General features: G+C 44.0%; 1 protein-coding gene across 1 annotated transcript in view; it reads left to right on the top strand.

Annotated features, from left to right (window-relative positions):
- The first annotated feature begins 5,722 nt into the window (after positions 1-5,722).
- Positions 5,723-24,589, top strand: part of LPCAT1 (lysophosphatidylcholine acyltransferase 1) — a 55,851-nt gene continuing 36,984 nt past the window's right edge. The window contains exons 1-3 of the mRNA XM_083749716.1: positions 5,723-6,261; positions 21,898-22,040; positions 24,334-24,548. Coding sequence (XP_083605842.1) covers positions 6,103-6,261; positions 21,898-22,040; positions 24,334-24,548 — 517 coding nt within the window. The 5' untranslated portion in view covers positions 5,723-6,102. The remainder of the gene's footprint in view (positions 6,262-21,897; positions 22,041-24,333; positions 24,549-24,589) is intronic.

The following is a 24,589-nucleotide window of genomic DNA, read 5'->3' as shown; positions in this document are numbered from 1 at the left end:
AGCATTCATTTTAAGTAACATCACTATGTTTGGGAGGAGGAGACAGTAACAGCCATTCCTCAATATATATTTTATTTTTGGTAGTAATATTTTATTGAAAAGTTTACAATTATAAAGAAAAAAAGTGATACAAAGGAAAAAAAGAAGAAAAATACAAAAGGCACAAAAATGTGTAGATAACACACACACACACAATACGATAAATGCCCTAACCCATACATTCTTTTTAAAGTTTGATTTAACCGTATACATATGTAAAGCCTACTACATTTTGTATAAACCCATTCCAAATATTGTTAAAAGGTAAAGGTACCCCTGCCCGTACGGGCCAGTCTTGACAGACTCTGGGGTTGTGCGCCCATCTCACTTAAGAGGCCAGGGGCCAGCGCTGTCCGGAGACACTTCCGGGTCACGTGGCCAGCGTGACAAAGCTGCATCTGGCGAGCCAGCGCAGCACACGGAAACGCCGTTTACCTTCCCGCTGGTAAGCGGTCCCTATTTATCTACTTGCACCCGGGGGTGCTTTCGAACTGCTAGGTTGGCAGGCGCTGGGACCGAGCAGCGGGAGTGCACTCCGCAGCGGGGATTCAAACTGCCGACCTTTCGATCGGCAAACCCTAGGTGCTGAGGCTTTTACCCACAGCGCCACCCGCGTCCAAATATTGTTACATTTATCCAAACAAAGTCTACGCCTGTAAGCAATCCATTCATAAGTTGCGAGCGTTATCACATTGTCAATTTTATTGTGCTATTTTAAGAATGCATGGAACCAGTTTCTATTCCAGTCATGGAAATATCATGAGCAATGGTAAAATTAACAGAAAACAGAATTTTCAGTGAAAATAAGACGATTACTGTGGCTGTTTTTGCTCTGGTGAGTGGGAAGCAACAGCAAAAGTATTCAAATTCGCACAGTCATTTGGGTGCCTTATGTACATAAGCAGAATCACTGGGAGGTGCAGAATCACTGGGAGGTACATTTGTAGGTTGTTAGTACCACAGTGGTAGTAATACTATTATTTGGTAATAAGCCATGACAAAAAGAATTGGGGCGCCCAGAGCTTAGCCATAAATGTAGCTCTCAATCCCCTGGCCAACATGGAACATACAAGGTAACATAGTTTTCATTTTTAGGCAGCAAAATAACAAAACCGTACAAACTCAGAAAGTGTAACAAAGTAATTTTAGATACTAAACTCAGGCAAATATTTTTAGTACCACATTTGACCTGTTTCCTGCTTGGTTGGTTTTCTCCTATTCTACAGAAGGAACAAGTCAGCTACTTTTCGTGGCATTTTGATTGGTTCCAATAAAGCCAACTGTGGAGTTCGGAGGGGATTTCCCCCCTGATGCCAACACTAACTACCTTTTGTTTTTTATGTGCTTTGGGGAATACCGGATCCAGACATTCAGAATGCAATCTACATCCAGAGGAAGATGGTTTCTGCATCTGAAGATGGATTTTGTAAATATGGAGGTTTACATTACTCTCCAGCCACTAGCATGTGCTACACAACTTGGCTTCTATTGACTCTTTTTTCCACCCACCTACCCTCTTCCCCTGGGACACGGGTGGCGCTGTGGGTTAAACCACAGAGCCTAGGACTTGCTGATCAGAAGGCTGGCAGTTCGAATCCCCGTGGCGGGGTGAGCTCCCATTGCTCAGTCCCTGCTCCTGCCAACCTAGCAGTTCGAAAGCACGTCAAAGTGCAAGTAGATAAATAGGTACCGCTCCAGCGGGAAGGTAAACGGCGTTTCCGTGCGCTGCTCTAGTTCGCCAGAAGCAGCTTAGTCATGCTGGCTACATGACCTGGAAGCTGTATGCCGGCTCCCAGGCCAATAAAGCAAGATGAGCGCCACAACCTCAGAATCAGTCATGACTGGACCTAATGGTCAAGGGTCCCTTTACCTTTACCTTACCCTCTTGCTCAGGAGAGGTGCAAAGAGCTCTGTCAGGGAACATCACGGCGGGTAATATAGATGTCTTCTTTCTCATTGATGGCGAACATGCCCACACCATCTTGAGGACCTGTCTCTTTTTTCTGTGGTTAATAGATGTGGCAATCATTTTGTGTTATGCCACACCTTCATGGCAGCTGTATTGGTGACTGGCACCCACAAAGCCTTCTCAATATTCCAGATGTGCCCATTGTCCCCAAAAGTTTCCCAACCCCTGCATTAAAGTACAGGGCTGGGCTGGGAAGGTTGGACTGAAATACACACAGAACTAGTTGTTAGGTCCAGGCACTCTCACAATATCTTGGTCAAAGCAACTCAAAACATTGTGTTGAGGATAAAATTGGGGAAGTGCAGACATGCCTAAGATTAGACCGTGAATGTCAGAATGTGTAAGTGTCTAACAGCAATGGGAAAAGCAAGATCTAAGGGTAATATGGAAACCTTTGTACATTCTTTCCATTTTCTATAACCTGTGAGATTTTCAATCGCAGCAGCTCTTCAAATAATCTTTAGCAGAAAGCCATAGAAGAGTGAAGTGGTCATTTGCAATCCCTGTGTTTCTTTCTACTTCTAAAATATATGCATTGCTTTCCTGCCCAATAGGGCTCCAATGTAGTGTACAACTAATACAAAACATGGTACAATATAGATAATAACTATCTGCTACAACAGCAGCAAGAGTCTTGATGGCACAAGGATGGAAGAATGAGGAAACCCCGACAAAAGAACAGTGGCAAGAGAAATTGATGAACTATGCAGAACTGGCGAAACTGACATGCAAACTGTGAGATAAGGACAACTGTGACTTTAAAGAAGAATGGGAACTTTTTACAAATTATTTAAAAAGACAACAAAATGAACTGGACTCCTTGGCAGGCTTTGAATAAACATACACAAATTTATTGAGGGTTAATACAGTAGACAGATATTATAAGGGTGTATACAATTTTACAATATGCAGAGAATAATAGGAGTTGAGAAATCAGAGAGAGGAGCTGGGGAAGTCTCGGGGGGAGGGTTTGTTGGGGAGGTGGGAGGGGGAAATAATGAAGATGATTTGTTTTGATAATTTGTTGTTGAAACTGTTAATATATATTTTTTTAAAAAAATTGATAATAACTATTTTCAGTAGGCAGGTTTTTTGCTATTCCTATCTACACCATGCTCAAAAATCTCCCTTTGATGTAGGTTTGGGTACAAAGAAGTGTTTCTAGTACACACACAGGGGAGATTTGTCTTTGATTTCTAGCACACCCTGTTCTCTACTTTAAGTGGTACTTTGCTTCTGGAGTAGGGTGCTCACATCAAGAAGTGCTCAGTTTCTGCTTCTCAAGGTTGAAGTGCCATATGTTCCCATCACTTGTTCTTGAATCATAATTAAGATCTGAATGCACAGAAGCAGTTTTCTGACTGTTTGTGTAATAATAATAATAATAATTTTTATTTATACCCTGCCCTCCCCAGCCAAGGCCGGGCTCAGGGCGGCTAACAAGCAATAATAAAAACAAGTTGAATGAATACAACTTAAAAACAAAATTAAAATACAACATTAAAATATTGAAACATTAAAATATTAAAATGTAGCCTCATCGCAGGATGAGTAAGGGCACCCTTCCATAATAATTAGATATGGGAAAAGCCTAATAATCTGGCCCTGCACGGTGATATCAAAAGAGCTACTGCCCGACTACCAGTTAAGTTTTAACTTATCCAGTTAATATCTTTGTTTTAAATTACAGTATAATATTTCAAGCTACAGTGTCTTTAAACATGTTAGATAGGCTAGAACAAACTATATACGGGTGGCTAAAACTAAGGTTACATTTTAGAGGTAATCTACACTTGCAGAGAAATCACATGATGTTGAGAGTTGAATTCCTCTCAGGAACTTGCATGTCATTCCCACGTACGGTATGTGTCAATTCACCCTAAACTAGGATTGCCGTATTTCAAACAGTGAAAATCCAGACAGAAAAGTTGAGCTTTTGGGGCAAAAATGCAAAAAAGAAACAAACTAAAAAACCCCACAATTTCCCAGCTAGTTTTATGGGAAAACAGTAAAAACGGCACTGCTGACATGGGCTGCTATACCCCCTGGATTTTCCCAGATATTTGACCGATTTCTGCCCAGACACTGCTGCCGACTGCAGTATTTTGAGTATGTCCAGGAAAATCTGGACATACAGCAACGGTACCCTAAACTGGGGAAGAGTTACATTTTCTATGTACGCCACCAGAGAACAAGGCATGGTATAAATAAATATATAATATTTATTGCTGGCATCTGCCTGTCTCAGGAGACAATGGAAGAGTGCGCCATTGGGGGTAAAGTCAAACCATTACAGCACCTGCTGTGGTTGTAGAGACTGATATTGGAGAGACATGTTTTGTTGCAGTTGGGGCAGGTGAAAGCATCCGGTTTCATGGTTACAGCGGTCATTCCTCCTTTGGTCACTGCTGTGGCTACATGACTGTCTGTCTCCCAGCCATCCAGTTGAGGGAACTGCCCGCTAACAGCGCCTGTCTTAATTGAGCTTCAGTTTGTTGACTTTCATTCAGTCCATTACTGAGGCAAGGCATCAATAATTCAAACCTCTTCCCAATTCTAGATTAAGCAATCCAAAGTATCAACCACCACCATCCTGGGGTTGGCACTCATATCTCCAATATGAATTGGGAGCAACAGCCACCTCTTTTGGTGCACGCTTTTGCAGGAGTAATCCCAATTTAAATATAAGCTAATTTACCTATCCATTCTTAAGGAAATCAGCCCTGAGTGCTCACTGGAAGGACAGATTCTGAAGTTGAGGCTCCAATACTTTGGCCACCTCATGAGAAGAGAAGACTCCCTGGAAAAGACCCTTAATGTTGGGAAAGATGGAGGGCACAAGGAGAAGGGGAAGATGGAGGACGAGATGGTTGGACAGTGTTCTTGAAGCTACCAGCATGAGTTTGACCCAACTGCGGGAGGCAATGGAAGACAGGAGTGCCTGGCGTGCTCTGGTCCACGGGGTCACGAAGAGTCGGACACGACTAAACGACAACAAATTTACACTGTGGGTTAAACCACTGAGCCTAGGGCTTGCCGATCAAAAGGTCAGCGGTTCGAATCCCCCTGACAGGGTGAGCTGCCGTTGCTCGGTCCCTGCTCCTGCCAACCTAGCCGTTCAAAAGCACGTCAAAGTGCAAGTAGATAAATAGGTACCACTCCGGAGGGAAGGTAAACGTCGTTTCCGTGAGCTGCTCTGGTTTTGCCAGAAGCGGCACACCTGCTCCCTCGGCCAGTAAAGCAAGATGAGCGCTGCAAGCCCAGAGTCGTACCTTTACCTTTACCTAATTTACTTGTGGGTAACTAGCTCCGGATTGTGAGCAAACTGCAGGGCCTATTTTCTGTTTTGGCCACCAGTTGCTGTTTTGACCACCATTTCCATTCTAATTCCACTGAATCCCATCCCTTTGCACGGAGAAGCCAAGGTTTGGGCGAAATCGACCCAGAGAGTGGGTGAAGCACCGCTCTGCAAGGTTCACAAGTTCACTGACTCCTGCTGGCAATCCTAACAAAGGTCATAAATGCCAAGTTGGTTGGGGTTACAGTATTCCAAGCAGGTGGCCTTCCTGGGGGAGAGGGAAACCGAGCGCCCAGAGGTCGCCTCACAGCAGCCCACTGGGCCCCGCCGTGGCCTTGCCTTCCCGCGCCCACTCGCCCCTCAGAGTCTCCAAGCGGCGGCGCCGGGGGCTTCCCGCCCTCCGCCCCCATCACTGAGCCCAGGACGCATGCGCGCCCCGGAGGGCGGGGCTGAAGCCGGGAGCTCGGCGCGGCAGCGGCAACAGCAGCGTCTGACACAGCCGCGCATCCGCCTCCTTCCCTCCCTGCCGGCTCAGGGAGACCAAGCGGCCGAGCGCTGCTCCGACACCCTCGCCAGCCCCGGCCCGGCTCGGCCTAGTTGATTAACCGCAGCGCCGAAATTGCCTACCTCTCGCTCCCGGCTCCTTGCTTCAGAGGAGAGGAATTTCCCTCAGCTTCACCTCATCCCTTCCTTCCTCCTCCTTCCTCCTCATCTCTCCGTTATCCCCTCCCTCCCTCTTCTGACCCAGCGCGCCCATTTTCTCGCTCGGCTTTTCCTCCATTCGCATCCCTCAACCATGAGGCTGAAGGGCCGGGGATGCTGCGCCCCGGGCGGAGGCAACGGAGGCGGCGGCGGGGAGGAGAAGCAGCCACAGCAGCCGCCCGGGCCGGCCCCTCCGCCGGTGCGGAGCCCCTTCGCGCACCACCTGCGCTTCAGCGCCCTGCAGAAAGCCAAGGTGGGTGTGCGCGCGCGCGCGCTAAGCGGGGCATGTCTTCTTGTCTGGAGGCGAAAGGGCCACCCGTAGACATACATAGGGGAGTGCGCGCGCGAGCGGCTCTTCCTCTCCACCCCCCCCCCCCCAAATAAAGCATGTGTGTGTGTGTGTGTGTATCTGCTCCCGCGCGCGCCCGCGAGGCAAGACCCGCTCGTGTGTGCGCGAGGCGCACGCGACGAGGGGGGTTGTATTGCACAACGCGTGGAGACGCCGGGAAGGAATGAGGGGCTCGCGCTCTTGCGCGCGACGCTGCAACCAAATCGCACCAGTTCTGGTCTCCTAACCCCTAACGCAAATGGTGTTGAAGTCCTCCTCCTCCTCCTCTCCATCATCAGGCGTGCGCCTCTTAGGAGGCCTTTCCTTCACCTCTCAGCTTTCTTTCAGCCTCTTACCATCTTCCTGATGCTTCTCAGTACAACAGGTGCCTAAAGCCCCGAGGCCTGATTTTTTTTTTTTTTTTTGGCCTGGCCTCCCTGGCAGAGCCAAAAGATTGCAGTAAACTGGCACCCTTGACTTTCTCAGGCATACTAGCAAAGTCCAACAGAAGGAGCGTGCGTCGGATTATGGTATCACATGGGACATCACTGATATTTGAGGCGCCAAGGTCCGCCGCTGTACGTAGTGCCTCTTGAACCCTTGGCAAGGAGCTGTATTGGCACACACATATGAGGGGGTCACTTTACCACAATAGCCGTATTAGAAATTACTACGTTTTACAACTACTCCAATTGTCCAGAGTGAGGGTGGCGAGGCGAGGAGGAAGGGTGATAAAAAATTTGCACGCCTTTGTGTGAGAAAGATGGGAAGCTTCGATGACGCCATGACAGCAGCGGCACATCACCACAAACATATACAGTGGTACCTCTGGCTATGTACTTAATTCGTTCCGGAGGTCCGTTCTTAACCTGAAACTGTTCTTAACCTGAAGCACCACTTTAGCTAATGGGGCCTCCCACTGCTGCCATGCCGCCACTGCACGATTTCTGTTCTCATCCTGAAGCAAAGTTCTTAACCCGAGGTACTGTTTCTGGGTTAGTGGAGTCTGTAACCTGAAGCGTATGTAACCCAAGGTACCACTGTACTGCACATTGTACGCTCCATAGCGTGGCAGGTGATTTCTGCAGCCCCCCTGGGCCTGGGTCCCAGCGGGGCCGGTTTCGCCAACCCCTAGGTACACTTCTGCCCCCTCTATATGCAAGTGCTTCCCATGGCCTTTTCCCAAGGAAGAGCTGGTAGGAAGTGCCTTAAGTTGTGGCTACTTCTTGAAGGTACTCAGAGTGCTTTCTTCCAGTGGCATCCAACCCTTTCTTGTCTGCCTTAATTGGTCTGGAGTGGGAAAGACAGATGGGAAGTTTGCCTGTGTGGCTAGGCAATTCAGGCACCTTGGGCAGTGCGGCTGCTGGTGCTAAATACGCCCCAGACTCCCTCCAAACGTTGGAGCTGAAGAGGTGGGGCAGGGATTGGCATGCAGTTACTAAGACAGTTGCCCACCTTGCCCACAACTTCACACCTTGGGAGAAAGATTGGCTGCTCACACAGTCTCCACAGGACATCACCATGCTTTGTCTAGTGAATGTGGCAAGTGGGAATTGCTGGAGCCTGCTAAAGCCCACTCCTAACCAAGGTTCTCAGAAATAAGGCTCATTCACTTTCAGCACAGCTGATTTGTAAGCATGCTTAGAATTGCAAAGTAGTCCAAAAGCAATCCTGGAGTTGGGACTCAAGAGAGGCTCTGGTGTTCTTCACATCTCCTATTCCTTGTTTGTATGATGAGAAAGACTATCTCATGTCTTCTCATTTGTGTCAAGGAAATAAACAACTACCTGCCTTTTAGAAGACATCTGAAGGCAGCCCTGTTCAGGGAAGTCTTTAATGTTTGAAGTTTTATTCTGTTTTTAGTCCTCTGTTGGGAGCTGCCCAGAGTGGCTGGGGAAACCCAGCCAGATAGACAGGGTATAAATAGTGTTGTTGTTGTTGTTGTTGTTGTTGTTGTTGTTGTTGTTGTTGTTGTTGTTGTTTGTAATAGGGACTGTATTAGTGTCCAGCCCCAGCCTCACTTTAGTGCCCTTAATTTTCCTGCACTGTCCAAGAACAGAGACATGGGGTTTGATAAATTCTCCTCGCTTTATTGAGGTGCCCATATCAGAATCTTCCCTGGGCCATATATGGCTTTAAAATGAAATATGATATCTAGCCACCATAAATCATAGTCATATCTGATCTTTAAAGTTTTTGTTACATTGGAACAAATTGGCCTCCTTTAGATTCTAGTCTTCTGTCCATAATACCTAGCACTAGGTGTTCATAGAATGTGCAAAATGAGCTCAGGAGAAGTTATGATATTCTCCTGTGCCAGAACAATAGTAGAATACCAGTGCTGGAAAAAATTGCCCCATAAGGATAGCCCCCAAACTTACTTTTTGTCACCTCATGGGACCAATATTTTGGCAGTCCTCAGCTGCTAGGCATCTCAAGGACTTGTTAGCATGGGGTTCCTCACCCCTCTTCTAATCAATGTTTGTGCTATGCACACTGATTCCCACTTTCTGCAAGCCAGTTGTGACTGCTGTTTTGACCCATACTCCACTTGCAGAAAGAACAGCAAAGTCCATACAGTTATACTGTGCAAACCTGGTACTTTTTCTTAGGCACTGTTTCCCACACTTCCAGATGAATGATGGAAAATGGTAGTGCAGAAGTGAACATGGAGAGGAAAGAATTGCCCAGTATCACTTCATTCGTAGCTTCTGGCATTTGCCTTCCTCTGACCAGAGGATGTACTTTTAAACTTTGGTAGTATGTTGCATCAGGCATCTTTCTTAATCATGTCTAACTATGTTTTGAACACACACACACACACACAGCGCAACCACTTTTTTGGAAATAATCATGAATGACACCTGGAAAGCACTATACAGACTTATTTTTTTATCTCTTGTGGCAGTGAATTTTGTACGCTACTGTTGTATTGCATGAAAATGTAACTTCCCCCCATCTTAACCTTCTTTAAATTTCCTTAAGTATTCCTTAGTTTATTGTCGGATGGAGAAAACTTGAGCAATAGCCCTGTATTCACATTTTCCTTGATTCTTGGCTATACTTCTTTCATTAGGGCTTTTTTCCATTGATTTTTTTTTTAAAAAGCTTGCTTGAAAGATACAAAATATTATCTTTCTGTGTGCCCTTTTCTAATTCTGCTGGAAGGCAACAAGAATTGCACATGAAATTAAAAGGTTTGTCACCAGTAGGAATTGCTCTGACAACTTCTCATGTGGGCTAGGAAGGAGGTGACTAACCTGTGCCCCTCCATATATTGCTAGGCTCAGGCTCCCATCAGCTCCAGCCAGCTTGCATGGTCAGGGATAGAGGGAATTGTACTTCTGCAACATCTGGAAGGCCAGAGATTAGTCACTCCTGGACTAGGGCAAGAAGAGGAAAGCAGACTAAGTCACAACATAAATGAGTGAAGCCTCCCCACCCCCACCGCCACCCCACACATGTCCTGGAGGGCTGGGCCATGGGTGCAAGCAGCAACAAAAATATCTGGCTAATAAGCCAGGCAAAAAGTTATGGACATCTGTGAATGCCCCAGTTTTGGTTTCTGACAGGCATCCGTTTGGCCACCATGAAACCAACAGGTTGTTCTTATGTTCTTATAGAACCACTATATTTTCTGTATTACACCATAATCCACGCTAGAGAAGTGTAAGCAGAACTCTACTCATATAGCAGTCCCTTCTCCCATCTCCACCCCTACTGTAGCCTTCTGAGCCCCCTGAATAGCTGCTCTTGAGGGTTATGGGCACTCTCCCAAATTTCATGCAATGATGAGACCACAGTAACAGAGGGGGGGGACAAGTGAAAATCAGGATCCCATCTTCTGCCCCCTTCCCAGTTGCCTAACCAATGTTTAAGAAAGATGTGTTTTGCAAACTAATTAATTGTTTACTGTGTATAATGTTTTTTAAACCACCCTGTCTTCAACTGAATTGATTGCCTGTTTGTAGAACAGGAATTCTCAGAATATCTATAGAGGCAGGATGCATTGATATAAATCACTAAGAAGAAGCATGGTTTAAACCAGGTTTCCCATTGCAACTTCATGTGTTTTCTAAACTGTTATGCATACTAATTGGTTAATAGATTTTGGTTGGCATCCGTCTGTCTCAGGAGATAATGGAGAAGTGCATCATTGATTTTAAAGCACATTTATGTACCACTCTGCAAAGTGTTTATATTATCTGGGAATGTATGTTTTGTATATGTGCGTGCGCACAAACAAACAAACGTGGGGCCAGTTTTCTTGCAGCTGCCATAGTCTGAAACAAGCAGTGTACTGGTGCATGCTCAGTCAAGCCCACTTGTCTGTTCAGTTTCTAGAGCTGGGAAGCTGGTTTAGCATTACATACAAACTAGCGTTCATGGTTTGTTCCTCTCAAGCAAACCATGAGTGGAGAATCCAGGGTCTAGAAGACAACTTTAAACCATGTTTTTACATTCTGACTTCCTTGGAAGCTATTAACTAGTTTCCCAGTTCAATATAAGCTATGGTTGACTTCTCCCACACTCATTCAAAGTGCACAAAGGTTGTGCACACATTTGCTTATTAAGTCAAGGTTTGATCGAATTCAAACACGATCTCTCCTTACCTAATAGCTACCACCAGGCAAATCCTACCATGGCTTGGCGAGGGTATAGAAGAGAGAGGTTGAGGTGGAGCTGGACACAGGTTCATTGATGGAAGCTAGTGGCCAAGGCATAGAGAAAGTTACTGTAGATTGGACTCAGGTTAAGAGGTATGTTCAGTGGAACTAGTCTAGATATAAACCTTCTTTGTGTTGGTGTAATAAGAATGTATCAGATGAATGGCTATCTCAGATTTCTGTACTACATTTGCCAAATCTTATTCATCTTAAAAGATCTATTTGTGTTCCCATGGCTGAATCACTTTGGTTCATAGTCATCTTGTGACCAAGACCCAAGTACCATGTTTCTCATCTGTGGTTTCCAGCTGATGAATCCTCAGCAGACAGGAAAAGTAATCATTACCAGCTTCCAAATGCTCGTTGGCATCGCTTAAGGGGCATTATCCAGCAACAGTTAAGTATTCCTAAAACCTATACATTATAGTGGAATAGTTGACCTCCTTAATTTTGGGTGGAGTGTACTTGGAAGTTTCCATCTTAGCTTCATTGCTGCACCCTATACACCTATACACATAATGGGGACGCGGGTGGCGCTGTGGGTTAAACCACAGAGCCTAGGACTTGCTGATCAGAAGGTCGGCGGTTCGAATCCCCTCAATGGGGTGAGCTCCCGTTGCTCAGTCCCTGCTCCTGCCAACCTAGCAGTTCAAAAGCACGTCAAAGTGCAAGTAGATAAATAGGGACCACTCCGGCGGGAAGGTAAACGGTGTTTCCGTGCGCTGCTCTGGTTCGCCAGAAGCAGCTTAGTCATGCTGGCCACATGACCCGGAAGCTGTACGCTGGCTCCCTCGGCCAATAAAGTGAGATGAGCGCCGCAACCCCAGAGTCGGTCACGACTGGACCTAATGGTCAGGGGTCCCTTTACCTTTACCTTTATACACATAATGGTTGGCAATGCTCACAACCTTCTGGTGCACTAACTGGTACCTGTTGGTTTCTGGAATTCTTGCAAAGAATGCTAGATAGCTAGATCTAGGGTCATCCTGTGTGTTTAAGCAAGACTCTACTCCTTCTCATCGAACATGATTCATTACGCCTTAGCTAATAAGAGATCCCGAGCATGCTGCCTTGATTTGTAAATTTAGAATGCATTAGTGGACAGTGTGGAGTCTAGTGCAGGAGAAAAAAAATCACACATTACTGAAATCCGCTCACCCCTATTGTAAAACTTCAGCCACTAATCCTCCATATTTCTGAAAAATACTGAATATAATGGATTCTAAAACTTGTGCTTGGTAAAGTATTTGTTAAGTCATTTATGTAGGTTATGATTTCTAAAAAAGAGATTTTCGTATCACAACAGTCGCTCCCTCAAATAGTGTGTTCAGCTGCTGAGTGCTGACAAAATGGAGCCAACAGAGGGACGCTGAGAAACAAAAGGAAAGTATTAGGGGGACCAGAAAGTATCAAGAAATAACAACAAACAGAGCAAACTTTTGAAACAGCAGAGTATGGGGCAACCCTCCACCCACTATAGGCCCAATAAGCAGATACTATGTCTCAGATTTTGTTATATTTTTGTTATATTTTGTTATATTTTGCCTTTTGTATTGATAACTTGATTTTTATGTACAGCACTCAGGATTCACACTTTGGCTGAACATGCACTTCATAAATTTTCTAAATAAATAAAATGAAAATGAAAAACTGGGAAAGGGCTGCCTGTAAGAAGAGGTTGTGGCTGCCTGCATCCCTTAACAGGTGGGGGGTGAGAATACATTGCATGTTACATTGCAGAGGCACCACTCCTCCCCATAGACCTCTGCAGTGTAACATGCAATGTATTCTCACCTCCCACCTGGACCTCAATGAGGGTTTGAGATCCGTCAGCTGCCCTCACCTGGTTTAGCTGGCCAGTCAAAGCTGTTCCCATGGTGTGGCTGCTGTCGCATGCTGACAGCTTTCAGGAGCCAGAGGTGAGAGCTGAGTGCAGGGGGAGGAACAAAGGTAGTGCTCCTTCTGGGGTGGTTTGTCCAGGACCTCCATACACACTGTCTAGGCTTGTGCCCCAAGTAGGTAACTTAAGTGCTGCTAATGCAGCGGTTTGACTTCACCCGCAGAGGAGCACTCCATTGTCTCTGAGACAGACGGATGGCAGCAATACATTGCAGCACTTTGTTGCAAGTTCCACTTGTTCCCTCTAATGGCCAACTAAACCAGTTCATGAGCCCACCCCATCCCCCCAAAAAAAACCAGGTAGTGTTTTTTTAACATACTCCTTAGATCTGTAATGGGGTGCCTCTAAGCACCATGGTGCCCTCAGATATGCCCCTTGACCAAGACCTACTGCCCCTCCCCGTTCTTTTAAAATGAGTTTTCCTGGTTTCTTTTACCATGGGTGCTGCTGAGCTGGCTGGAAAAAAAAGTGCGGGCCCTCGTCCACATCCATTCTCTTAACTTATTTTCTTCCAGAATGCCCCATGTTGGGTCCTATGTTGGAATGCCTTGCTGCCATTTTTGTTCGTTTTGTAGCAGTTGTTGGCGTTATTATTTTCTTCTTCTTCTTTCCTTTTTTGTGGGTTTGCCTACTTTATTTTTTGAGAGGGAATGCATTTCAGCTGCTTTTTCTTTTGCTTGTTTGGAAGACACTTTGCCTGTTTTTTTTGTAGGGGAGAGTGGCTCACTTGCCCTTTTTTGACAGTATTTTGTATGTTCTTGGAGTGTAGATGTGTTGCCTGTTTTGGGGGTCTTAGTTTCACCCAGTTGTTTCCTGTTAAATGGGTATCTTGTGGTGCCCATTGCAGTTTCTTAGATTCCCATACATACTCCCAGGTGCAAAATTGACATAGGAGTTCATAGATGCATGTAAATTGAGAGAGAAATATATTTGTTTCTCTACTGCCAAATCATAAAATGACCATGGTGGTGTTCAATAGAAGCATTAAAGCATTACAAAATCCAGAACAAATGATTAAGGCTGAATCAAATTAATTCTCTGAAAATACTTGTTGAAACAGAAACCTTTTCAGCAGGCGACAAAATATCAAAATTCTTTCTTAATTCATTAGAAGCAGTGTTCCAAAGTACAAGTGCCACTATGCTAAAAGCAGGCATCCCCAACCTTTGGCCCTTCAGATGTTTTGAACTACAATTCTCATCATCCCTGACCACTGGTCCTGTTAGCTAGGGATCATGGGAGTTGTAGGCCAAAACATCTGGAGGGCCGCAGGTTAGGGATGCCTGGCTAAAAGCCTTAGTTTGCATAGAAACCGAACAATTATGTGATAACTGTGGAGCAGTTAGGAGGGTTTCTCTGGGTGATCAGTGATGTGGCCAGTGTATAAGGAACAAAGTGGTTCTTCAGGTAACGTGGTCCTAGGTCATTTAAAACTTAACAGTAATATCTTGAACTTAGCTCAGCAATGTATTGGCAGCCAGTGCAATGCAATATGTCTCTATTTCCCAGTTCTCAGATCATTTCTCATAACAGCCTCATATGTGAAGAACTCAGTTTCTCCATATATTTTCTTCTCAGAGGCACACTCAATTGGCATTTATTGGTGCATGTAAAACAAGATCAAAGTATGTTGGTGTTCTGCCTAATTCTTTTCAGTTTTCCTTTTGTACTAGTAGTGGTGAATATCTCTTCCCAGTGCAGGTAATAATTTTTATCATGAAGTATTTGAATCCTAAACTGATTAATCTGGCATTTATTTTGCCCAGAGAGCCAGCTGCCATTTTCAAAGTTATCCAATTAGTCTTGGCACCTTCTACATGTGATGAACCCATGCTGCAGTACAGTCTGTTTGTAATTTCCTGCCACATCATTAATTAATCTTTTCTCTGATATCCATTCCAGGGCCTTGCATACTACCAAAGTTAGCTCAATTGGCCTCTGATCATTTGAATTGGTTCTATTTTTGTTTTTGGATGAGATTAAAGGTACAGTGTTAGACATTTCCTATTTCGTAAGGTACCGTTGCTGACTTCTCTGAGAACCTGACTTTATGGGCAGGGTCATAATAAAATGTTTCATTCTTTGGTAAGATGGGCTTTGCCAAGCAGGAAACAGGATATGGCCAATTTCCTTCGGTGTCAAAAGCACAAATAACATTTCTTACCCTTGCCTCTGCTGCATGGTCTCAGTAGATCCAATCTAGGTTATGGCCGTGGTTTCAGCATTTAAGAACAGCCCTGCTCAACAAAATTTAATCTACTCTAGCATCTGTTTCCAACAGTGGGCATCCAGACAATGTAAGAACACATGCATCCTCTTCTGTAGTAGCATCATAGAGGATCAAGCGCACAGAGCCAAGGGGTGTTGGCACCTTCCTGCACAGTCAACCTTGCTCTTAGCCATTATTTGATGGCTGTGCTTTGGAAGGACCCCTGTTGAGTGGTGCAAAGGTCTTGTCCAAGGGGAGAAAAGCTTGCTTGAATGAGGTAAGAAGGGAAAGGGTGAGGGTGCTCTTCGTGATTCCTCCCATTGGTTTCTAGCAAAACAGTAGCTCAGAAAGCCACCACAAAAGGTTCAATGGGCTGGGCCTCTCCTGACTCATTCTCATTCAGGCACTGGGTAGGATACCAATCGTTTCTTGCGGGAAATTCTAAAAGCACGCCATAATGGTCTTCAGCACATAGTCGTAACTGCACAATCCTATGTCAACTCAAAGGCAACCCATCTTGGTTCAAGGGAAGATGGATAAGTCTGCATGACTTGCTCCTTCACAATGTGCTCCTCAAATTGTTGCAACAGAGGATTCTGTTTAGGACTATTGTGTTTAAGTGTGCAGTTTTTATGAGCCTGGTTTTTTAAAGGTAAAAAAAAAAGGGGTGAACATAATTTCTATACCTTCAGTTTTAAATGCTCTAGTATTTCTTCCATTCAGTGGCGTAGCGTGGGTTGTCAGCACCCGGGGCAAGGCAAGTAATTTGCGCCCCCTAACCCGTGGATTTTAGGTAGGGGCAGAGAGCTGCGAGTGCGAGCGTAAGCCCCCCAGATGTTGCGCACGGTGCGGCCAGCCCCCTCTGCACCCCCCACGCTACGCCACTGCTTCCATTAGCAGGAATTATTGGTAAAAAGCTGTTTTTTACTGCATCATAGCTATCTAGGAAGATTTAGGCCATTAGACAACTTAAGTGGTTTAAAACAAAAGTTGTGAAGAAATGTACTCAGAATTTAGGGAATTTTGTTCATTGGACTGAAAAAAAGCTGTACTTTTGGTGAAAGGCTTAGTTTTCTAGTGTGAAAATCAAAGGTTTGTGTCGCAGTATTAGATACAGCAGCTGAGACATATTGCTGATAGTTCTAAAGGTTCTCTGCAGGTCCCATATATCTTAAAGAACATACTTACTGCTTCAGAATGAAGATGGTTGATTTATTTTTCTGGTTCCAAGCAACTGGACGTAATCCTATTTTTCACAACTTTCTATTGCTGCTATAAATAACTTCAGCATGCCATGTTACTTTTCTACAGAATATCTGCTATACAAATTCTATTTTTTGAATTTGTGGTTTTGACAGTGTGCATGCAGAAAGTAGAATTGTTTCGCGTTCCTTTTTTAACCTGCGAGAGCTTACATGCCCTCATCCTTTTGATAGCTGGTTTTGTCTGTTGTTCGACTGAGATAGCATTTTAATGCCACTTAATCAGTCAGGCAAACTGATCCTTCGGGTAGTTCTCTGGCATAAATATTGAAACGAACGGAGTTTGTTAAACAGATTCCTCGACCTTGTTCGTTTCAGGTAACATAATTCTGAAGCCCAAATCAGTTCTGAAAGCTTAGTCAGATAATTCTTGTTAATGATCAGTATCTCATAATCTAAATTCTTTCTTGCGTATCTGAATAAGGCTGCAGTCCTGACCTCACTTACCTAAGAGTAAGCCCCATTGAATTAAATCGGACTTAGACTGGAATAGATGTGGTTAGGATTGCACTGTTAGTGTGATGTTTCTTTAAAGCAATCTTGTGTTGAACCGAGTGCATATTTGTTGCCCAGGCAGTTCATATCAAGGTCCATAATTGCAAAGTTTAATCCGGTGCAGCTGCAACTGCTTTCTTGTTGAATGTGTTTGTAAACATACATGCCATGACATTATTGGTGAGGTGCTTCACCTTTGGCTTTTAGTATCTGGGAACTGGTCTGTGTGAATTTCTTTACATCAACCCACCAGTGCATTTCTCTTGTGCGCTGCCTCTTCTCCTATTGCAGAGAGCCAACAAGAATGCAAGTGAATGAATGTTGTGCCCTCTGTTGTAAGAGAATAAGGCTGCATACACAATATTCCTTTGAAGCACTTCTCCCTCCCTCTCTCTCTCTCTCTCTCTCTCTCTCTCTCTCTCTCTCCCTCTCTCCTGAATTCTAGGCTCTGTAGTTTGCTAGGAGTTGCTGGGATTTGTAGCTGTGAGGAGTAAGCTATAATACCTAGAATTATTTGAGGGAAAGAATGTGCTTCAAATGTTCTTTAGAGGTATACGTGGTGTGCTTGCAGCCTCAAAAACAGTTGACTGCATTTCTGTCACTTTGTCTAAGCTTGCAGCCTTGAATCGGAAGAAGTTAATATTAAAATTAATTGTGCTATCATTATGCAACTACATATGTAAAGCCGTTCAGCTGAATATGCTACAAAAATAGTTTGATGCGTGCCAGGAGCCTCAGCCAGCAATCTTCTTCTGTTTGTTCTTTAATGGCCTATTGTCTTGGGTATTAACTGTCTTACGACTAGAGTGTACAGTTCTGTGCTCAGGCTTTTACCACTGTTCCTAGTTATTGCAAGACACCACAGACTTGCTGGAGGAACTGCAGTCCAGAAACGCCATTCTGGCCACCACAGATATATGTAGAAGTCCCAAACACACATTTTCCACGCAAAGTTGGGCTATAAACCATCAGAAACACTAAGCGGTGGCGTATCTAGCTACTGAGCTTAATTGCTTTGTTTCACAGTTGCAGGTAGTCTGCATCTTCAAGTTAGTGGTCTTGCTTCAGTGTTGCCCCATGGTATACTTATTGCTGAATTAGAACAGTCTTTCCTTAGTTCCTGACCTCAGTTGCCTCTCTGATACCTGAATTGCATCAGTGATGACATCATAATCTAGTTCCATAAGCACACAAACACAATCTTATACCATATTGATGGCTACACGTACCTATATGCTTCCAGCTGACATCCGTAGCACACAGCACAATTCATTGTCTATAACTAGCCCCTAAGACGGGGGACACAAACTCATTAGGGCCTGTGGGACATTTGATAATCTTAAACTGTTAATGGGCACTAACAGAGTACCGGGTTTGCACAGAAGAAAGCTGCTGGTGCTCAGAAGGCCACCCCCCCCCAAAAAAATAGCCATCTCCCAAAACAAATCAAAGACAAGAAGCAAGTGCACACACAAAAAAACCCAACCACACAACCCCCCCAAAGTAACAATGACAACCCACAAACCTTTAAAATTAAAAATAATAATGGAAGGAGGCCTTGGCAGGTACCAAGGGGGGTGGTGGAAGATGCCATAATGGCCTAAGATACAGCTGCACTTCTTCCAGTCCTTCAGGCAGAGACTGGCAGGATTTACATCAAGTATTATTGAAACTACAGTACTGGCTTGAGCTACAATACAGCAGCATCCACACACCCCAGCCATGCTGGAGGGGGTTGGATTGGGCAGAAGCAACCAGTGTCACTCTGCCAGCACAGAACTGCCTCTTCTGCCTGCTGACTAGGTGAACGGAAATGGCACTATAGCAGGATCCTTGCTAGCAGCAATCTGCAGAGAATTGCAAAATTGGGCTTCCAGGGAGGGGCTGAGGCAGCCTGGGATCTGCTGGCTCCCAAGCTGCTCCATCTTGCAGTCACTAGATGGCAACACGCGCAGTCCAGACTGGAACACACCAATTTGCCTGCCTTCTCCCCAGGCCAGCGTCAGCGCACTTCTCTCCAGCCAGGTTTGGAGTATGGCGTTGGTTTCCCCCATTGGTTATTGAGTATTAACATTTCATATGGAACAGATGCCCTTGGGAGGTGGTTGGCTCTCCTTCCTTGGAGGTTTTTAAGCAGAGATTGGATGGCCATCTTTCATGGATGCTTTAGTTGAGATTCCTGCATTGCAAGGGGCTGGACTAGATGACTCACAGGGTCCCTTCCAACTCTATGGTTTTATGAAGTGTGTCTGGGCCTGTGCATTTATCCTTTTGCCCAGACGCAGTCTGGTTTGGTCTGTCAGAGTCCATACTACTGGTAGTCTTCACCCTCTTCAAGATATACTTGTGAGTTGCTTGGTGTCCTCATATTCCGATACATAGGCAGTGATGTAACAGCTGTTTCTCAGTACATATATTACATGATGTGTCACAATGCAAGAGGTGGCTTTTCTTTCATTTCCTCATTCCATGTAGCTATTTCTCTTTTTAAAATTCTGTTTACTTAAAAACGTGACCAGGCTGCAGCCCAGCAGTTGTTACTGGTGTGGCATAGGTACAGAGAGCATAATCCTACAGATCTATAGGCAGAAATCAGTAGAAATGATATTAAAGCTCACTTTTTTTGTATGACTGCATCATACAGTCTATCCTTCCACTGCCAAAAATAGCTTACAATCTCTTTACTACATGTAGTTCCAAGTATTGTGATGGAAATAATATGGGGACGGACAGAGACAGGAAGGGTAACCGAATTGTAATGGGAAAACAGCCAATGCTTTTCTATTTGTATTAATTATATAACAGAGTTTTAAAAGATGCCATGTTCACGCCATGTTTCATTAAGATTGTTCATAGTGGGTTACTGCCGTATGTGTTCTCAAATTGTCAATCTTTTACTCAGCTAGAAACAAATTCAGGCTTCTTCCTGGATAGCAGACAAATAGCTTTCCAGGTCAATGAAGCATTAGTTCATCTGTGTTGTGTTTGAGCTTAGGATGCAATTAGGTGAAATTACAATGGCTTGTAATATCAGATTTCTGTTGGACTATGACTAACGTTGGATATCACCGTGCATGCCTTTGCTTGTTAAAAACTTGCAGAAGCTTACTGGAGCAGACTAGATGTGCAACTAGATGTGTTTGCAATCTATGTATTAGCTACAAGCACACTAATACCTTGTGTACCAAGGGATTTTTGGCAGGAAATTGAAAATTAAGATTTGGTCACTCCAGTGGGTTTCTCAAAGTTTACAGCAACTGTACCAAAAGTTCTAATAAATGTTGACTAGGAACATTAGAAAAGCCCCCCAATGCACAAACCAAAGACAGTAGAGATAAAATATAGTCACTATCACTAAGTAGCCATTTATAGCTTTATGATCCATGAATCTTAAGCCCTTTAAGCTTGTGGGATCACTTTAGCCCATACACGTCATACCCAACCACTTCAGTCTGCAGAACTGTCAACTGTAACAGGTGCCATGTAATATTTCCACAGTTGTAAGAAATCCATATTTTAGTGTGGCAGGGCCTGCCCTGTGGAACTCCCTGTCTGTTGACATCAGGGAGGCGACTCTGTTGTACTACTGTCTATGCCTTCTTAAAACATTTTTTTTATTTAGTCAATCCTATTAAGACCTGTAGGTGTTGATGTGCTTTCATCTATTTTACTGTTAATTTAAATTATCTTTATTTTTTATTGATATTTTTAATATTTCTTGTAAATCACTTAAAGCTTGGCAGTATATGCATTTTGTTAAGTAAAATGAATTTTGTCTAATCCTCTTTTAGAAGTCATCCTGTTTGGTGATCATCACTGTGTATTGGGAGAGCGAATTCCATAACTATGCACTGTGCAAAGTGATAATTCCTAGTGCAAATGAATGAAATCAGGGTCCTTAGTAATATGGAGTGGATCTACTCCAAGAAGCAATTATTAACATCAAGAAGCAATTATTAACATGCAAGGCAACAGAAGTCAGTCGTGTTAAAGGAAAGCTCTCAGTGCTCTTAACTCTGTGTGGACTGTGGCACCAACCACTGTGGGGTTTATCTGATTCTAAAAATTTATTTCCCCACATGCAAACCCCATCTTGAAATCATTGCAAACCCCATCTTGAAATCTGATAGCTGCCCTGTGTGCTTCATTTGAATATAATTGTGTTTCCTGGGATTTCTTCATTCCCAGTTTGGACAGGGATAGAGTCAGGGTGAATGGGTGCCATAAAAACTAAGGTGTGAAAAGCATGGCTGCATAACTATTCAATCTAGGTGTTATTTCAGATTCTTTCTTTAACTTATTTTCCTTTACAACCTGTTCTGAACCTCTTGGAATGTGGGGGCTGGAGAGGAAGAGTTCTTGTGTGATGCTTCCTGCTCGCTCTTTTAGTCCACAGCTGGAGAAATGCTTTTGGCAGAGTGTTGTATGTCTGTTTGGCTGTGTATTCCTGCTTAACTAAATCAGGGGTCAGCAAACTTTTTTCACAGGGGGGCCGGTCCACTGTCCCTCAGACCTTGGGGGGGGGCAGACTATATTTTTTCGGAGGGGGAATGAACAAATTCCTATGCCCCACAAATAACCCAGAGATGAATTTAAATAAAAGGACACATTCTACTCATGTAAAATCACTCTGATTCCCGGACCGTCCATGGGCCAGATTTAGAAGATGACTGGGCCAGATCTGGCCCCCGGGCCTTAGTTTGCCTACGCATGAACTAAATCATCCTTTGGAATACTACAGGCTTTTGCTAAACCAGAATTGGGAATACATCCAGAACTGTCAATATTTTATTGCTATTTCCAATTACTTAAGAAGCATTTTCCAGATTTGGTAAGAAAACGAGTGTTTCAACCACAATTTTAAGTGGTGTCTACTTCATATAGGTACCATTTTGGTGGCTGTCGTCTTTGGTATAATGTGTTTGGTATAATGTGATCACCAGCAAAAAGCAACCATGTTTACAAACGTTGTTTGCCTTGTGTCTACAGTCCAATCTTAAAAGAACCAAATTCCTTGGATTTTTGCAGATTGCCTTCATGACGCTGACCCTGTTTCCCATCCGGCTGTTTTTTGCTGCTTTCATGATGTTGCTGGCCTGGCCTTTTGCATTCATCGCATCCATGGGACCTGCTGACCGAGAAATAGAAAAACCCCTCTCCTGGTGGCGAAAGTAAGTCACCGAACCCATTTGGGTGTGCTAACATCTACTTGGAGTATAATGCAAGAAGTGAAATTGGCGCGGGTTGCTAATTTGATATATTTCTCCTCATAGTGGTGAAACTGACATATTGCCCAAGAAAAACATCGTTTCCCCCTAACGATGAATCACTTGTATATTTAACCCCCAGTGGCAGCTGTCTGTACTGAAAAGCATCTTCAAGAGAGGCTGGCATTAAGCAGAGAAGTAAGCTGGTGGGGGAGGAGGCAGCGTTAACCTTTTTGCAACCTTTTCCTTCTCTGCTGCCTAACCTTCCTCTGGAGATTCTGGGCAAACATTTTTAAGACTAAGCATATTTCTGGAACCTCGCAAGGAGAAATGGGTAGGCGAGGTTTTGCAGGAGGGAAAAGGGTTAATCATTCATGCCTCTCTCACAGCTTCTGTGCTGAAGCTGCCCCCCCCCTCTTGAAGCTGGTTTTCACTACAGAGAGCAGCTATCAAGGATTTAAATAGGTGCAATGTGAATGTGAACACTTTATTTCTCCTGGCTGATGTGCGTTAAGTTCAGTGTCTGCCCTGATTCTTTTTCACTGCGTCCCCATTCGCATAAACTGCTTAACTGCTTTATTTGGTACCCGAAGATGAGTTGCCGGAAGTGTTTACAAGATCTTGAGGGTGCTTCTTCTTCTGGAAGATTTTCCATTATCTCTACGTGCTGTGCTGTGCAATGTTAATCCCAGGATTAACGGAGGGTACATCTGATTGGTTAAAAACACAAGAGAGTTGCTGAGCAATGCTATCTTTCTGTATCCGTGAATAGTCATGAGAAACAACAATATCGAAAACCGTGCCCTGTTATCTCCATGGGATGGTTTGTCAGCTTAGAAAAGTACCGTATTTTTTGCTCTATAAGACTCACTTTTTCCCTCCTAAAAAGTAAGGGGAAATGTGTGTGCGTCTTATGGAGCGAATGCAGGCTGCACAGCTATCACAGAAGCCAGAACAGCAAGAGGGATTGCTGCTTTCACTGCGCAGCGATCCCTCTTGCTCTTCTGGCTTCTGAGATTCAGAATATTTTTTCTTTCTTGTTTTCCTCCTCCAATAACTAGGTGCATCTTGTGGTCTGGTGCTTCTTATGGAGCAAAAAATACGGTACCTGAAAGGGGAAGGGAACTGGTTAAATGTCTCGTCCTGACAGGTGCCTGTTGTGGTATTCCCTGGAGAGATATCCACACAGCGTTTGTAAATACTTCTTCAGCTGTGGCCAAAGAGGTTGCAAGCATTTCCCCAGCATGTTGTTCCCTTTTCTCTTAACCCAAGCCATGCTTTGTGGGGCAGGAAAGCTTGAAGGCACTGCAGCTTCAAGTTACAAATAAATGTAGCAAGGAGGTTATATAACAGCTCCCAGAGTACTAAAATTTATATCTTTAGGCACCAGGAGAAAATATTTCTCTTTAACCAGAACTTTGGCTGATTAACATTCTATGTCCTTTTAAATGAAAGGGGGTTTTTGGTTTCTTTTTGTTTTTATTATGCATCCTTTGTTCTCTTTTTTGTGAACCGACCCGTGATCTTCAGATGAAAGGTGGTATACAAATTTAATAAACAACAACAACAACAAATTTCCTCTGCCTGAATTGTTGGGAGTGTACATCCAAAGTTAGTTCATTTCAGATTGTGCCCATTAAAATTAATGGACATAATTAACTTCAGTCCATTGATTTCAACGGGCCTAACATAACTTGGATAAAACTCTTTTGAGTTTATAGAAAACCAATATTGTCTTTATAGTTGGAGTGCGTACCCATCTTAGGATATCATCATAATTGGAGATGATAGCTTAATAATTATAAACTATCCTACAGTTAGCTGGGGGAGAATGGGCAGATAGATATAGTCACCCAGCTCTTTGCATGAGTGTGGATATATTTGTTTTGGGTTGTTGTTTTTGCTACTTTGGCCCACCCACTGATGAAGATAGACAGGTGACAGGCTGCCTTTCTAAAGAGACAGTTTGTACCTGTTCTGCAGTGATGCTCCCTTCGACCTTTTGGGGTAAGATGAAGTAAAATCTGCCATGGGGTTGCTGACGAAACTGGTTAAACTGATACTAGTTAACCACATTTGAACTCCCTGACATAACAAAACCGTGTTAAAACACTATCAGAAAATGAGGAAGCAAAGTGCTTTTTAAAAGAAACTCTTATTTCCCGGTTTTCTTGGAAATAGCTTATGTAGTTAATCGTGTTCAAAGGGCCAATGCTGCATTAACACTTCTGCATTTGTGCTATCTAATTATTTTCAGGTTTGTGGATGTCATGCTGAAGGCCATTATGAGGACCATGTGGCTTGCTGGGGGATTCCACTGGATCAATGTGAAGGGCAGGCAGGCCTTGCCCACTGAAGCAGCAATATTGACTCTGGCTCCACATTCCTCATACTTTGATGCTATACCTGTAACAATGACCATGGCCTCCATTGTCATGAAAGCAGAAAGCAAAGATATTCCTGTTTGGGGAAGTAAGTCAAAGAAAGCTTTACTTTCAAATAAGGGCCACGGC

The sequence above is a fragment of the Podarcis gaigeae genome (assembly GCF_964106915.1).
Source record: "Podarcis gaigeae genome assembly, chromosome: 7".
NCBI classification, from domain to species: domain Eukaryota; kingdom Metazoa; phylum Chordata; class Lepidosauria; order Squamata; family Lacertidae; genus Podarcis; species Podarcis gaigeae.
This window is presented reverse-complemented; position numbering and strand designations above follow the sequence as displayed.